General features: G+C 34.2%; 1 protein-coding gene across 3 annotated transcripts in view; it reads right to left on the minus strand.

Annotated features, from left to right (window-relative positions):
* Positions 1-5,968: 5,968 nt before the first annotated feature.
* Positions 5,969-17,258, minus strand: part of Ola1 (Obg like ATPase 1) — a 139,556-nt gene continuing 128,266 nt past the window's right edge. For all 3 annotated transcript variants that reach the window (XM_026389565.2, XM_077798852.1, XM_026389567.2), the window contains 4 exons: positions 12,695-12,835; positions 11,909-12,005; positions 9,757-9,879; positions 5,969-6,476 (listed from right to left, as the gene is read on the minus strand). In XM_026389565.2, coding sequence (XP_026245350.2) covers positions 6,375-6,476; positions 9,757-9,879; positions 11,909-12,005; positions 12,695-12,835 — 463 coding nt within the window. In that variant the 3' untranslated portion in view covers positions 5,969-6,374. The remainder of the gene's footprint in view (positions 6,477-9,756; positions 9,880-11,908; positions 12,006-12,694; positions 12,836-17,258) is intronic.

The raw sequence follows: 17,258 nt of genomic DNA on the forward strand, positions 1-17,258 counted from the left end.
CTTGTACTAGCTTAATGAATATCTATATTCTCCTCAAAGCTGTAGGTTCCTGCCATCTTGTTGCCCCATTGTCCCCTAGGGTGTTGTCTTGGTATGAATTAGTAATGGTGAGGTTTTTTTTTTTTTCTTTTTTTTTGTGGTGCTGGGGATTAAACCCAGGGCCTTATGCATGTGAGGGAAGCACTCTACCTACTGAGCTATACCCCCAGACCTAATGGTGAGTTCTCTGAAAGGAACGGCACAGAAGGGGAGCACACATCTAAGTTGCAAATTAACTCCTTCAAATAGGAGTTTATAGCTATGATCCTGAGAGTAGTGCTTTTATAAAACCATATCAAGAGGACTAGGGAAGTATGAATGTAAAGTAATTAAATGAAGATGTAACCTATTCCTGATACTTTAAGGTAACTAAAATGGGGTCCCCCCCAAAAGGACAATTTACATGAGGACCAGAGGAGAGACAGAGTTAAAAATAAGACATGTCACTATTTATCCATTTTCTCACATTCTATGGCAACAGACTGCATTGACTTTCCTAAATAGAACGGTGGGCCTTCAAATACAGGCCACATACACCATTCCCATCCTTAGTTAATTGTTAAAGTGGGAAAGCCACTCTGTCATCCATAACATAAATACAGACATGCTCCAGAGAAATGGCATAAAATCAAGCTATTCTTTGGTTTGGGAAGCATAAACTCAGTGAAAGAAAATGCTGGATCAGAGAATATTGATTTATGTGACCAAGTTCTTTTCATGTTTTATTAACAAATTTGTAGCTCACCCTAGAGCTGGAAGTCTGGGATGCTGATAAAGCAAAGAATTATCTGTTCTTTTTTTTTTTTTTTTTTTTTAAAGAGAGAGTGAGAGAGGAGAGAGAGAGAGAGAGAGAGAGAATTTTTTAATATTTATTTTTTAGTTTTTGGCGGACACAACATCTTTGTTGGTATGTGGTGCTGAGGATCGAACCCGGGCCGCACGCATGCCAGGCGAGCGCGCTACCACTTGAGCCACATCCCCAGCCCCTATCTCTGTTCTTATAAGAAATACCCAAGCTGAGTGTGGCAGCACATGCCTGTAATCTCAATAATTCAAGAGGCTGAATTGGGAGGATCCATAATTCTAAGGCCAGCCTCAGCAGTTTGGCACAACTCTGTTTCAAAATTATAAAATAAGGGCTGGAGTTGTAGCTCAATGGTAGAGCACTTGTCTTATAACTGGTGAGACACTGGGTTTGATCCTAGCACCACATAAAAACAAATTTAAAAATAAAGAAGCAAAGGATGTAGCTCCGTGCTAAAGCACCCCAAGGTTCAACCCCCAATACAAACAAAACAAAAAAACCCCAAACATCCTCCCCTAAAAAACACAACAAATCTCAAAATTATTTCTGCCCATCTTTCACTGTGACCTTATAGAAGCAAGACTAATAAATTGATATTGATCTACTTGAAAAAAATATCCTCAGTTGGGGATACCCTACTACATTTTTCTTTTTCTTTCTTTCTTCCTTTTTTTTTTTCCGTGTGTGGTGTTGGGGATTGAACCTAGGGCCTTGTGCATGTGAGGCAAGCACTTTACCAACTGAGCTCTATCTCCAGCCCCATCCATTTACATTTCTAATTTTATACTTTCCAAGCAATTTTCTATTCTGTAATTGTCTAGATTAGGTAGATACCAGAAGAAAGTTACAATTGCTAATATTTACTAAGCACTTAATAAGTGCTAAGCAATTTTAGTATTTTAATATGTAAACTTAATCCTCACAAAAACCCTATGAAGGAAAAAGGTCCACAGACTCAGAGTGGTTAAGTCACTTGCATAACCAAGACCACACGGTCGGTCAGGTTTCAAACCTGGCTTCCTGACTCCTGTGTGGATCTGCCTTCACCACTACCACCTGCTAAATAAATAACGTAGCATTCTAGTTTACAAATTAAACTTTGAGAAATAAGTCGTAACAGATATGTGTTTTGTGGTGCTGGGAATTGAACTCAGGACTTCACACACATGAGGCAAACACTCTATGTTGGGTGCAGAGCAGGCTGAACTGTGTTGTCTGCAGGGCAGGCTGAACAGATGTTGGCTGCAAGATAGCCCACGCACTCAAACCCCCCTCTATCTGGTCCTTTATCACCTGTTTGTGTCAAGTCCCGCTCAAGGCTGAGCACTCAACCCCCCTTGGGCCAACAAGGCAGCTTGCAGACCCAGAGGCCCCATTAGATTTGGGCTATAAAAACTCCCTCCTGCTGCCAGGCCCCCCTCTCTCTTGCTCTTTCTCTCTTGCTCTCTCTCTCTCTTGCTCTTCATCTTTCTTGCATGCACTCTCTCTCTCTTGCTCTCTCCCTGTTCATCTCTTCTCTTCTTTCTCTCTCTCTCTTTCTCTCTCTCTTTCCTTCCTTCTTTTCTCTTTGTTGCACTGCTGCAATAAAGATCTTTTGGTCACTCCGAGTGTTGTGGTCACTTTCCTTTTACTCTATATTCTACCAGAGTTACATCCCCAAACTTTTACTTACAAGTTTTTGAGACAGGGTCTTGCTCAGTTGCCCAGGATGTCCTTGAACTTGCCATCTTTCTACCTCAGCCTCCAGCATACTTGGGATTATTGGCGTGTGCCACCCCACCCAGCCCAGATGTGTTTGAGAACTGTGCAGTGCTGCCTAGGTGGTCCAGTGGGCCCCTCGGCCTTTTAAAAAAATATTTCCTAATTATAACATGGAACTTTTCACGGTAGTACTAATTTATAAGTGCCTCAGTATATTCGAAGACTATGAAGATTATTCAAGAACTGTCAATTTTTATATGGGGGCCTAAAGCAATTAGGAGGAAAAAAATATCACTCAACATTCAAACTTCTTTTATTCTACGATTATTCTGTATCTCTACACACTTAAATGCATTGTGATCAACTTTTTTCCTATTTAAGGAAAAAAATCCAACATTTATTTTCTTTTTATTGGGGATTGTGAGCACAGAGGTGCTCGCCATTCCCAGCCCCACCTCCCTTTTGGAGACCATCTCACTAAGTTGCCCAGGATAGCCTCAAATATGTGATCCTCTTGCCTCAGCCTCCTGAGTCACTAGAATTACAGATGTTTACCCCAAAACCTGGCTTTGCTTTTTTTTTTTTTTTTTTTTTGCAGTACTGGGGATTGAACCCAAGGACATGAGCTTTCCATTGAGCTATTCCCTCACTCTAGCCCTTTTAATTTTTTGTTTTGAAACAGAATAAGTTTTAAATAAGTTGCTGAGGCTATCCTCAAACTTAAGATTCTCCTGACTCAGCTTTTCAGATAGCCGAGATTAAAGGTATGTGTGTGCCATGGTGCCTGGCAATAACTAACTTTTCTGAAGTCTGGCAAAACAAAGAGAGTATTAAGTGAATTTAAGTAGATTAGTCAGAAAAACATGAGAGGCTGGAAAAGAGGAGATTTTCTGTCTCTGACTTTGAATGAGAAAAGGCAGAGTTGTGACCAAGCAGCTTTGGAAGTATCAGACAATCAGAGGTGAGAATCAGTGTGGAATTCTAATATAGGAAGTTGATTAATCATGAGTAAGAAGACCTACTCTATCATGGCGCTGGTGAATAGGGAACAGAAGCTTCACTCTGAACTAAGTGATGTGAAGTATTTGTGCTTCTCCAAGAGACCTGGTTCTGACCTGAGCCATGCCCCAAATGCAAATTATGAAAGCAGTGTGAGAAAACTCAACTTAATGGAGGTCACAAACATTTTTCAAGCTTTGTGCACAAATCAAATGTCCTTTAACAAAAAACGATTAAGATGGAGCTACTTATGTGCAAAAATATTTATTTATAATCCTAAAAAATATGAACTATCACTAATCTTTTTTCAAATATTTAGTTATAAATGGACATCATAACTTTATTTTTATGTTGTGCTGAGGATTGAACTCAGTGCCTCACTTGTGCCAGGCAAGTGCTCTACCACTGAGCCACAACCCCAGCCCATATCACTAATCTTAAAGGAGACACCTTATGGGGCTGGGATTATAGCTCAGTGGTAGAGCACTTGCCTAATATGTGTGAGGCCCTGGGTTTGACCCCCAGAACCACATAAAATAAATAAGCAAAATAAAGCATTGTGTCCATCTACAACTAAAAAATATTTTAAAAAAGGGGAGACACCTTATATATAGGAAGCAGTTCTTTTTTTTTTTTTAAATATTTTTTAGTTGGTTGATGGACCTTTATTTTAGTTACTTGTATGTGGTGCTGAGAGTCGAACCCAGTGCCTCATGCATGCTAGGCTAGTACTCTACCACTGAGCCACAACCCCAGCCCCAGGAAGCAGTTCTTGAATGGTTAATTCTGAACATTTGTAGAAAATGCAATTTTGCACATACATATATAGAATGTTGCAGAACTTCCAACCAAATTAAATATTTTTAATATTTGATTTCAGCCCCTGATGAATGCAGTTGTCTCAGAACCAACTCCTTTATCTCTTTAATGGTTTTGTTCTATAATGTGCAATTATCATATCAGAAATTGGATAATAAAATTACACAAACTTAAAAGGTTTCTGAGTGAGGTTTCAAACTTCTTTTAAAAAGTATGCAATTTACTTTGGAGCAGACTCAAAAGTATTTTATTTCTTCTTATACTGCTGAATTACCTAATAATAATCCACTAATCTACCCATTTCTCCAATACAGAAATATAACAAGAATTTTCCACAGCACTCTATATCTGATTTCACTTACTACACTTGGTTTCATTTACGTTTTACTTAGTTCTTTTTTTTAATCCCTTGCTTAGTTTTCTTCTTATTTGTTGCCGTTTATTCTTTTTTTGTTTTTGGTACTGGGGATTGACCCCAGGGGAGCTTAACCACTGAGCCACATCCTCAGCCCTTTTTCATTTAGAGATAGGGTCTCACTGAGTTGCTAAGTGCCTGAGACTGGTTTTGAATTTATGATCTTCCTGCCTCAGCCTTCCGAGCCACTGGGATTAGAGGTGTGTGCCACTGTGCCCAGCCATTTATTTATTTTTATGTTAGGAAAAGGATATCACTATTTGATACTCAAAAATATCCTTTCTTAGGCATAGCCAGCTTTTCCTGAGAAACCACCTATTTTCTTGTCCATTGTGTGATGTAGATTTCTGTATCTTACTGTGACAAAGTAATACAGTGAAGCAAAAAAGCTGGCCTGGGTATGAATCTATATTCCATGTAAATGGCCCTAAGATTATAGAGGAGCACAAAAAGGTGGTGGATGGGGACAAGGAGGTCTCACAAGAGTGTTAAAAAAAGGAGAGCTCAGGGATGAAAGAATTCTAAGACTTTCGTCATCAGAGAAGAAGGCAAATAGTCTCCAAATAACTAATTTGTTATTATTCTTTCTGAATCTTTCTGCTACAATTTAAAAAGTGTTGAATTTATACATACTAAAATTTCAACTGGCCCATATTATTTATTAGCAAGTATGACATTTTAAAATGATAAAAGTCTAATCTTTTAGCAGTTTCACAACCAGTGTATAAACTTTTGTACACATTGCTGTATTGAAACAAAAGTCTAACCCACCAGAAATGAATGGGCCAGTTTTCACAATTTAATAATTTCATAGAAAAGATTAAAAACAAAGACACCCTTTAATATGGTCAGAACAATAATAACAAACAAAATACCTTAATTTTTGAAACAGATTTTTTTTTTCTTCTGGTTAGAGTCAACTGTTATAGACTTTGTAATAATATTCCTATCATCTTTCAATAAATGTCCATCTACAAATTAATTAACTTTTTTGAGACAAATCCCTGGTATACTATTCTTCTGATTCCCATGAAAGACTCACTTTTAAGATACAATTGCAGCTGCCCCACACTGCCAGTTACTGTGTCATACACACGCCTTAAAATTCTGTAATCAGCAGCCACCAGGTGCCGTATCGCATTTAGCACACCACAGTCAGTCAATACAGACATCCCCAAACACACCAAGGCTGGTTTTGTCAAATGTTTTATTGAGTGTAGACATCTGGAGTACTGTAAAACATGCATTATCTGTAGATTCAAAAAGGAGCAAGCCACATTGTCCTCACTGTCAAATGTGTCAGGCTTGGCATACATGATGGAGATTAATGAAGTATCATGAGAGTAATATGGTTCCTGAAAAGCTTCTACAATTTGGAGTAGGGTCTTAATCACGTGAAAAGGAAAGCTGTTTACATTTAGTAACTTGCATTTCATTGGAGGTACACAGTATTTTATAATTTTAAAACAAATAAAAATAATTTGTTTGTAGAAGATTCCCATCCCCCCAACTTTATTTATCTCTTTAGTTTTCAGAAATTAAAAAAAAAAAACTATGTCTTTTGGAATTTGTGTTTATCTGAGCAATAGCTAAAATTTATTTCTTTTTCGGTTGTTGTGGTGTATTAAATTTGAAGAAGATAATATCTCCATCTTCAACAATATAATTTCTGCCTTGTTGTCTGTACTTTCCAGCAGCCTGCAAACAGGAAATACAGGAGAAATGGATTATTATTTGACAACCAAATACATACAGCAAATGGTAAGAGCAGATGCAAAGATATACTACTTGTGTAATAATTAAAAAACAGAAAAAGGAAAGTAAAAAAATAAATATAGAAGGCATATGAGTTGAAGACTAGACTTGGAGAGAAGCAAAGTATTTCTGACTTGGGCAGAACTAGATTTTCCATATATACATAATCATAATGTATTCTCCACTAAACTGTTGGTACATAAATGTAATTATACCAATATCATTAAGTTTCATTACATGCTGTTTATGGTACATTTCTGATGTGTCTGCAAACATCCAGCAAGTTGCTGTAACAAAACAGATCAAACGAGGCAGAAAAAAGACTATATAACTAGTTAAAGCCATTTTACTTTCTTAAAGAAATTCTTTGGTGACAATGGTGATGCCAAAAAGGTAGTTGCTATATGAGAAAGTATAATTAATTGTATTGCATAGATTTTGAACTACTTCCTTGTAATTTTTTTTAGTCTTGATAATGACTATTCATAGTGATGTATACTATAATTCATCATTGAAGAAGTTACTGAATAATGGTTCTGTTTACAAGCAGACTCTAACAGGTTGGAATAGCAAAAACAGATACTTTTTTTCCATTTCTAAATTATCAGCAAAGCAACTGATTCCACCTGCTGGTATGCAGACCCAGACACACAATCTGCCATAACTAATACAAACAAGTGGCAGTTTCAGAAAACCAAGTTCACCCTGTGGCACAGCACATACATTTAACCCTAAGCACAACAGGCTCTCTAGTACCCACACTTAACACTGCACACCACTGATATGGTCTCATGTGATCCTGCCACAGACTACTCAACAATGAGAACTCAAGGATCTTTTGGGAAAAAAAAATCTCAAAAATGTTTTCCTTCTTTTATATTAAGAATATGAAATCTTTGTTCAATAAGATATGTTCTTATCATTGAAGGTATCAATAAGAATGTTCAAAAGTCAAGTGAAATTATACTAATAAGTAGCAAAAACACTAACAAAGATCATACTTCCAAGGTTAAAAAACAAACCAAACTTAAGAGCCCTCATGAACATCTTTTCAATTATCTAGACTATATAGAAAATCACCTACTAATAGAATATGCTATTAAAATAAAAGCTTACTTTAAAAAAGAGAATGTACCCTACCATTCTACAAGGCATAAATAAATAAATATTCACATGATTTTTGTAAAGACATGTGATGTACTGAAGACCATATGCTCCTTATTTCTAGACTCTAAAGCCTACTGTTACAAAATTGTATAGACAATCTAAATCAAATACATATTGACATGACATATTAGTGTAAGTTTATATACTTTGTTACCACTCAAGTTTACTATTAATAGTGACAGTGTTCCTTTAAATTCTCCAGAGACCATTTAATCCATTTCCACTGCTATCAGAAACACTGGTTGAAAAAAAAATCAATACCCATTTGTGAATCTTGAGTATGTATTAAACAAGACACGTCTAACCAGTTCATTTGCACTTGAAAGCAGCCATCTGTAGAAGCCAGCTTTGCCTAAGCAGATATGATTGCTAATAATGTGATATCCCTGTAGACTACAAAGCCCACACAGAGCTATTCAGTATATAGTTCACAGCACTGGCATTAAATTAGTTATGCTGCACTGGTGTTAGAAATACATATACATATACACGCATATATATAATTCTGCTCTCAAACCTAAAACCTACTTATGATATGCAAGTAAACAGCTGTTAAATAAGGGAACATAAGGTAATTTATAAATGCTTCATTTTACTCAGAGTTCAAAAATTTAAGTGTTAGTTTTGGACATTAAAACCACATAAAATATTCTAGGTTGAAAAGTCAGAGGTCAACCATTTCCATTTATAATATAAAGCCTCAGTTGGTGTTAAATATTCTTATAAGCAGAAAATGTTTTTCTCTGAATTGTTAAAGTATTCACAATTCATGCTGTTTTCAAGTTTATTATAACCCAGACTTCACCAAGATTGGTAAGATAGACTTATCATGTAAGAATTTAAAAAAGAAGCATCTTACCTCTGAATTCTACTAATAGAAAATAACCTTTACTCCATGAAAATATACATATGCCAATATTATGTAGCACGTTGACAAATAATTTGAGATTTTTTCCTCCTGAAGTCTAATTAGTATTCCTGACAAAGTTCAATCTCAATATTTGCATACCTATCTCTATCAATATACATGACACCACTGGAAAATTAATGACTTTGCTTAGTTGTAAACTGGAACTACTTCTGCTCATTTTAAAAAGCAAAATGGCTCTCATTCAACAGTAAACCAATTATATCAAGATATCCACCCCCACTCCTGGGGTTCCAGCAGTTCTATTAAAGTCCTGCTGTCCAATATGATCACTCCAATGATACCAGTGAGAATAAATCAAATTTGAAATAAACTTTTTTGTATGCCTTTCAAATTATGAAATAGTAAACATAAGATAGTTCTCCTTAAATTCTATAACATTTTCTATGGTCGTCTTTAAATATTAAATTAAATTAAAGATAAAGAAGCCTTCCTAGAATTTCAAGTTTAATCAGCTGACCTATCCATTCACTGGAGGTTACTAGATTTCTCTAAGTAAAATCTAATAAGAAAAAAGAGAAAAGCAAAAAGCAAAAATAAAAATTTTGCAACAGAATTTATATTTAAAAAATCATTTATGATTCATCTATAACACTGCTTCATTATTAGTGCATGAAAATCAAATCATGTTTATTAGTTAGAATAAAGCACAATTTTGGACCTGCCCTCTAGTGTTGAGAAAGCAACTCAAATTCTCAAATATCCTGAAATGACAATAAAAAAGTAAACCATAAAGTTTTAGCAATAACAGGTTTTATTTAGCTAAGTGTCTATCTCTTGATTTGAATTAATCATGAGACTTGTATTTCAGATATTCATATTATAATTTCCACTGGTTATCAGTGAAAAAATTCTTTAAAATTATTTACAATGAATTAAAATAGTTCATTTTAATTTTTAGTTAAGGAAAAAAACCTTACACAACTACTGACAACAATCTTTAAAAATTATCTAAAAGCATGTGAACATTTGAAACTCCTGAATCAGTTGGTAAGTAATACTAAATTCTGATAAGCTTATTTTAGACTACACTGTTTAGTGATAACTATCATTCATTCTTATCAGGCTAGATAGCATCATATTAGTGAAAAAATAGTGAAACATGAAAATTAAAAAAATGTTCTTTACCTTGACTGCATTTTCAGACCCTTCCTCTTTAAAATCTTCGTATTTCATTACTTCAGCCATAATGAATCCCTTTTCAAAATCTGTGTGAATCTTTCCTGCAGCTTGAGGAGCCTTCGTCCCTTTCTTTGAAATGAAAGACCAGAGAAAACTAATTGCATTAAAGATGACTGAGTGTTAGAATTTCTTTTTTCTGATCTTCAATTGGTGCAACTAAAACTTACTTTAATACCAGTTAGGATGTCAGGTATACAATTAGTACATTTCAACACTGGACACTATCTGTGCAGCAGATATAGCACAGATAGATCAGGAGATATTAAAGAAGTGTAGCTTTGTTTTTCCTAACAGCCGTCTATGGTTTTATTGATTTAGATGCAGTGGTCTGGTTTTGGTGTAGGTTTCATTTCGATTTTCTATTCTTCACAGTAGAAAAAAATAAAGATTTTTAAGCAACTTTCAAGCTGAATTATCAAAGGTATTAAAAAAGATAAAACACTCTTAAAATTTCAGCTCATCTAAAGAACATATATAAAAATCAATATACAAAGGGACATTTTTAAGGCATATCCAACAAATCAGTAACCTACATTCAGCAGATAATTTCAAAATTCTCAAGAAATTTTAATAAGACTTTTAAACATTTTGGATAATACACCCTGCCTCTAACCAATATGAAGGAAATTCAAGTTAAGATAGGAAGAGAAATGTTTTATAATTACCCCCATATGTTAAATTACAAGGGCATACATTCCAGACACACACAACCATAGAAAGAAATCTGAGAAATAATGGTGACCGAAAGTCTGCTTAATAAAGCATGTTAAAGTGATAAGGAGTCTGACACTATAAAGCACAGTTTTTACAATAAAAGATGTATTGGGTTAATATGGGTACTCACTGATGCTTACCTGACTAAATATCTTAGCACATTAAATCATGGATACTTACAATCAGTCTTAAGATAAACCAGCTTTCACATTTTTAAGCCCAGAGCATGCTCTTTTTCCTGATTCACATACTTAAGTTGAAGTTTTAAAATATATCTTTAAAATATATAATAAAAATAAACACTGGCAATTTGTTTACCAACTCATATTTGCTTTGACACTATTTTTAAAGTCTACATAAAAGGACGTTGGTTAGAAGTCAAACATTTTTTTTCCCTCCAAAGGGGAAAGGAGATTAAAGAAAAGTGAATCTCATATTCATACAAGGTATTTAACATTATGTTGAACTGCTTCCATATTTCTATGCATATTAAATCAAAACAAATGTAACAATAAATTATAGTAGTCAACTGAAAACAGAAATCAGCACTAAAATTTATTATGTAGCAGATATTTAAAAAAGCATAACAAAGACACTAAGTTTAAAAGTTCTCGCATTATTTTTATATTCTGTAACACATTATTTGGAACTTTATGTATTTCATAATATTTTTCAATAGTAACTACTATATTATAATATATTTACATCTAAAAGCAAACCATTACAGTTCAGTTTCTGTTGTCCTCTGGGAATAAATTAGTCATCCTCTCTGTTCATATTCCGTAGACATCAATATTTAAAATCATATCACATTTTTAAAGAAGATTGAACATATAACACTGAAAATAAATATCACTTTCATGAATTCAAATAAAAAAGGCACGAATTATTGTACACTGAATTTAGCTTTTTTGAGCCCAACTGTGTATCTATGAAGAGCATAATGATGTCATATTGCTTTTATTGCTGAAAATGTAATCCGAGCAAAGCAAAGGAGGAAAGAACCACCCGCAACCCAAACAAACTTAGCGAATACAAAATGAAAAGCAACATCAATTTCACTGCAGACAAACCCAGTCACACAGATTAAGCAAGCACAATACTGGTTCGTCTTATCTCTGACCACAGGAGGAGGGTAGACAGATTCTACAGGATGAAGAAATTCAGACTATGTAATAGGCAGAATCAATTGTTACCTGCCTCAATCAATGCCGCTCCACTTTCACTGTTCAGCAGCTCACAAATAATTAAAGTTATCCTGGACAAAAACCTCATCTGTAATGACTAGCTAACCGCCACCATGACAAACTTCAAAGTCAGTGATATCAATCTGAATTCAATAGTGTGGAACTGGATATAGCTGATGAATAAGTATGAATCTTACCCTGATGGTCCATGCACGCACTTCATCTGGGCCTGCAGTGAAAAAGTATTCTAACTGGAGTGCTGCAAACCCAGCCTTAATGATCTTTGGCAAAGCACTGAAATAAAATGAAACAAATTCACTCAACACATAAGTTGACTGTGCCACAGATCAGAATGAAGCTAAAATTATTCATTTCAAGCAGATAATGTTAAAGATATTAGCAAATGACCATTCATCTTTCATAACATACTTGAAGAGGTCAGAAAGCAGTGACTATTTCTAAAAATGTTCTTTGTAAAATTGGTTTTAATTGTATTAGCTTCAAGATGTCATTTTATATTATTTACTATTAGAAAAAAAGAAAAATTAGTTTAACCCAACCTATGACTATTTTCATCTAATATTAATTTTTTCTAGGGCTTGGCATGAAAGCAAAATTATTTGATTGAAATCCAATAGTCTAACAATATATTACTGTTACTCAGAAAAAAATATGGCAACTGATTCACTCTTTCCCCTCCCCCACAGAACATGACGAAAGAGTTTTGGCGATCATCCCTCCTCAAAAATATACATAACTAATACCTATGTTATAATTAAAACACTGTACGGAGATGACAGATGACAGTTAAAAACTTAATTTAAAATAAATCTTTTCACTCTGTCTCATGGTAAAGAAAGGAGAAGATTCCCTCTTTATAATGGTAATTACTCTGTCATTTATTATTCTATCAGCGCAAGCAATTAAATTACTGCAAGGAAATAGTTGATAATAAAGTGTAGGGAAAATGAATGCTAATTAACCTTTGTGTCATGTTCGCTTCCAGATACTTCTGTCTCTCCTCAGCACTCAATTCTTGCAACTTGAGTTCCAAGGCCCCACTAAAAGGAATGACCAAGGCACCTGGGTCATACTTGTCCACCCACTCTTTAATTTTTATCAACCTGTAGACAAAAAAGGGCACAACATTATCTTGTAGTGCATGCATGACTGTACCACATTCATTATTATCAAGTAGCACATACATATTCATAAGAATTGCACGGTTTTATGATGCCATCTTTTTGTGTATAGCTTTCCAAGGTCAAGGCATTAACAGGCAGCAATTGCTTCAGGTGTATGCCATGATATTTTACTGTAATATAGTTTTACTTTAGCACATTATCTGTAGGAGCTGTTTTACAAATATTTTTAAACTTTTTAAAGTTACACTAAATTTGTTCAGCCTTAACATCATATCCTTAAATAAAGCCTCAATGTTATACTTTGTTTTCTTTACAAAGTCAATTTTTAAAAAGAGAAAATATAAAGTTCGATTTGTATAAGGATCACACCTAAAAATGCCAGATAATTCTGAAGAATCTTTGATAAATAATTTGTTCCATTGAGATATTTATATGCCTGGTTTAGTTCATCCCCCAACTGCCTTACTGGGGATTGAACCCAGGTCCCTGTACATGCCAGGCAAGTGCTCTACCACTGAGCTATACCCTTTAGCCCTGGTTTAGTTCATTGTTGAACTAAAAGAACTCACTGGTTTTGAACTGTTTTTTTTTTTTTGTTGTTGTTGTTGTTTTGTTTTAACTACAAAAAAACAAAACCAAAACAAATAAAAAGCACAGAAATAGAGATTTACTAATATAGTCAATCAGGTACAAACTGTTCTTATGAACCAGACTTTTGTAGAATCATGAATAATAGAATTGCATAGGAAATAAATTCCTTTAATCACTAAGGTTTTGGAAAGCCAAATCAGTAGGAAATTGATACTAGTTGTTACCTGAAAAGGCATTATTAAGTAGGTTTTTTTTCCCTTTCAAAGTATGGAGTATTTTGGTAAAGCAGTAATTAGTACATAAATGAAATAAATGTGATAATAACCAAAAGGTTTCACTTCTAAGTTTTTTATTCCTGAGCAGATTTTACTGAGCCTTTTTTAAAAGTCTCAGTTTCCTCATTTGTAGAAATGGAGATAATAATATTATATATATTATAAAGAACTTAGAAAAATGCCCTATGAATAGTAAACAAATACTATTATTTTCATTCTCAGATAATAACAGTGTATAATCTTGTGCTTCTGGAACTGTATTTCATACATATCTGACTAAATTCAGTTGACATTTATATTAAAAATTTTAATGTATGCCATAGCCTTATATAATTCTACCCACAGCCTATATTTAGACCAAGCTTTTAATAGCTATTTCAGCAAAATACTATGCATAAATCCTTTAAATGATCAATGTAAATGCCACTTTAGGGGAAAAGAAAAACAAGATCTAAAGCACAAATCTATCAAAACTCAACTATCAAAGAAAATGGCAGGGGATCATAGTTATTAGAAAATTAAGAATATGGCCCACTGGACAGGACTTAAAATAGGAAAAGAAATGAAAAAATTCATAAAAGTTTTTACATATTTGTTATACAACAGTAACTATTTAACATATTATTAGATTTTTAAAATATCTTCATAACTTGTTTCTTTTTGTTCATACCTTAAAAAAATAGATCAATCCCTAAGACTTACTTTGGAATAAAGTATGTAGCCTTAAAAATGAGAGTCAAACCAGATATTTTCTAACCCAAAATTATGAAGGAAAGAATAAAAAGAAAAAAGGGGAAAATTTAAATTGGTACTTTCTGTCTAAAACGACATCACTGCATTCTAAGTTACTTTAGAGACTTACTACTTTCAAACAAAACTCTATATTAAAATGTTATCAATGGTTTAGTAACACACTTTTATTATAAGTTAGAATGAAATACCTAATTTAAAAAAGCAGATCATAAACTGATTCAATGAAGTGAAATAAAACAAGCCTAGGTATAAAGATAAAATAAAAATGTCACACACATTTTGTTTCACACATACGGTCAACATAACTAATAAAACTAGAACTGTTATGAAACAAGATAAGAAATAATTACTTTGGCTAAAACATCAATTCAGAATAACAATAGTTCTACCCTGTCATTTTAACAGCCTTTCCTGCAGAGACCTCAGAGGGATTATTTGCATTCCTCAGGTGTTCTATTGTACAATTCAGATGAATAAAGACTTACAAATCATTCCTCTACCGCCAATGTAAGACTTTGATCTGGTGAATACACCATTGTACCTTAACTATAATTGGCAAAAAAACCTGACAGTGTAGAGCATCACAAGCTTAATAACAAAGGAGAATATCTCAAAGTGTTGACAGATGATCTTCATAATGCAGAAGCAGAGCGGGTACATTTTAGCAGTAAATGAGCACTGAGGTCTAAAGGTCTCTAAAGTGACTGACATCAGACCTGCTATCGCCTCACTAAAAGAAAATGGTACCGTAGCACTCTTCGCAGAGTGAGTTGGGCTCTTTGCCTGCAAGCTTCACTTCTGTGACTTTCACTGTCACAGAAAACACAGGGAAGATGAAAAGTGAGTTAGGTTCTTTGGCTATACGCTTTACTTTTGTGACTTTCACTATCAAACAAAAGTGAGAAATGTCCCAAAATGGTTTTTAATTACATATTTGAAATAAGCCTTGGGTAATTGAAAAATGAGGTTCAATTTCAAGATTATAGATGAAAATATAAATGCTATGTCTACTGGGTCTGATGGTTACAAAAGTGTGATAATGAGGCCAAGATCACAAGTTTGAACCCCATGAGAACCAGTACCTTTTGCAGAAAAATGTCTATTCTCTTGCTATAAACCAAATCCCAAACTATGGCTAGTCATCTCAAAAATGTATGCTACTAGCACATGAAGGATATAGAAAATTAAAGTTGAGCTCAGTTACCAGCACTGGAAAATCAATTCTAAGCACATTCCATCAAAGCAACTGAATAATAATTTCCACATACAAATGTTAGGAAATGTCTAAAGAAAGCCACTGAATTGCTAGTGAGCAAAATAATAATGATAATATTCACACAAATTTCAAATTATATGAAGGGAGAGGAAGAGAAGGAATAGTAAAGAAAGTATACTCCCAAAGAGTTAAACTTATAAAATACTTATGTAGTATTCATTTTGCAAATTTATATGAACAGATATTGTAAGGGAATTCATCCTTCTCAATAAGGGTCAAAACTACATTTGGTTTCCTCAAAGTCTTATGAGTAAGAAATGGAGAAAACTGCCATTATTATATTTTTCTCCCTGGCAGTTCAGCAAAAGGACAAAGCAGGGACAACTAGTTTGAAAACTAAAAAAGATGATGATACTCTGAGATATACTTTGGCAGGTTGTGAACTCTTAAGATCTTCAGCATTAAATTAAAAAATAGTCCAAAATTTACCTTTAGTTTTACAATCTAACCTTCTTAGCCAGTCTTGAAATTTTGGATCCCAAAATTTGATTTCCCTAGGGTTAGTTTACATTGTTTATATTTCTTTTCCTACTATTTTTTTTTTCAATTAAAAAAATTTTATGGCATTGGGGATCAACTCAGGGTCTCATGTGCTAGGCAAGCAGTCTGTCAACAAGCTACATTCCCAGCCCTAGATACCAATTTTATCACTGAAAATTTTATTTGTTTTCCTTTCAAATCTATTTGCACTTTTTGGTCTATATTTACTTGTTTAATAAATTCTTTGTCCTTCCAACATAATTTAAAACTTCCTTTCAGGTTCTTTTTCTTTTTTGACGCTGGGGATTGAACACAGGGCTTTTGTGCGTGTGAGGGAAGCACTCTACCAATTGAGCTTTATCCCCAGCTCTCAGGTTGCTTTTTAATTTAGTTTCACGGGTATAACTCCCTCACTCCTTCATTTGTCATCTGCTAATGACCTCTGGGAACACTGGCTTGTACATGTGCACATGCATATAGTGGGTATCATTCTGGCAGGAGCAGTTATGTTCCAAAGAAGACTGGTGGTCCCTGGGTTGAGATCTATCTATGGGATAGTTTTGCCTTTTTTAGAGAAAGGCATATAGAGAGACCCAGGGTTTGGGTGAATTTACACATCATCCAGTTTTGGGTGAGGGCCATGCACTGTCAATTTCATTCTCCAGTGTCACTGAGATTCCTTCTATTTTGGCACCCTAAGAAGTCCCTATTCTGTTTTCAAGTCCTGTTACGTGGTCTAAAACGATCACACCACCATCAATATGACCCTTTTTTGGTTATTTCATCTAGTGTTTCTATACATTAGAAAAAAGAGGGGAGCTTCCTGTGGTGTTGTTTTAGTCTACTATTTTGACTGAAATCTCTCAATGTTAAGAGTTAAATCAATATTTTATAGAGTTTTAATACAACAGCTTTCAAACATTTTGACCACAACTAACAGTAAGAGACAAATTTTATACTCTGATTCAAACATGAATATACATATCATATTCATACACATAATCAAACTCAGAAAGGCATCAAAAAA

Source organism: Urocitellus parryii, chromosome 1 (assembly GCF_045843805.1).
Source record: "Urocitellus parryii isolate mUroPar1 chromosome 1, mUroPar1.hap1, whole genome shotgun sequence".
In the NCBI taxonomy this organism is placed as follows: Eukaryota; Metazoa; Chordata; class Mammalia; order Rodentia; family Sciuridae; genus Urocitellus; species Urocitellus parryii.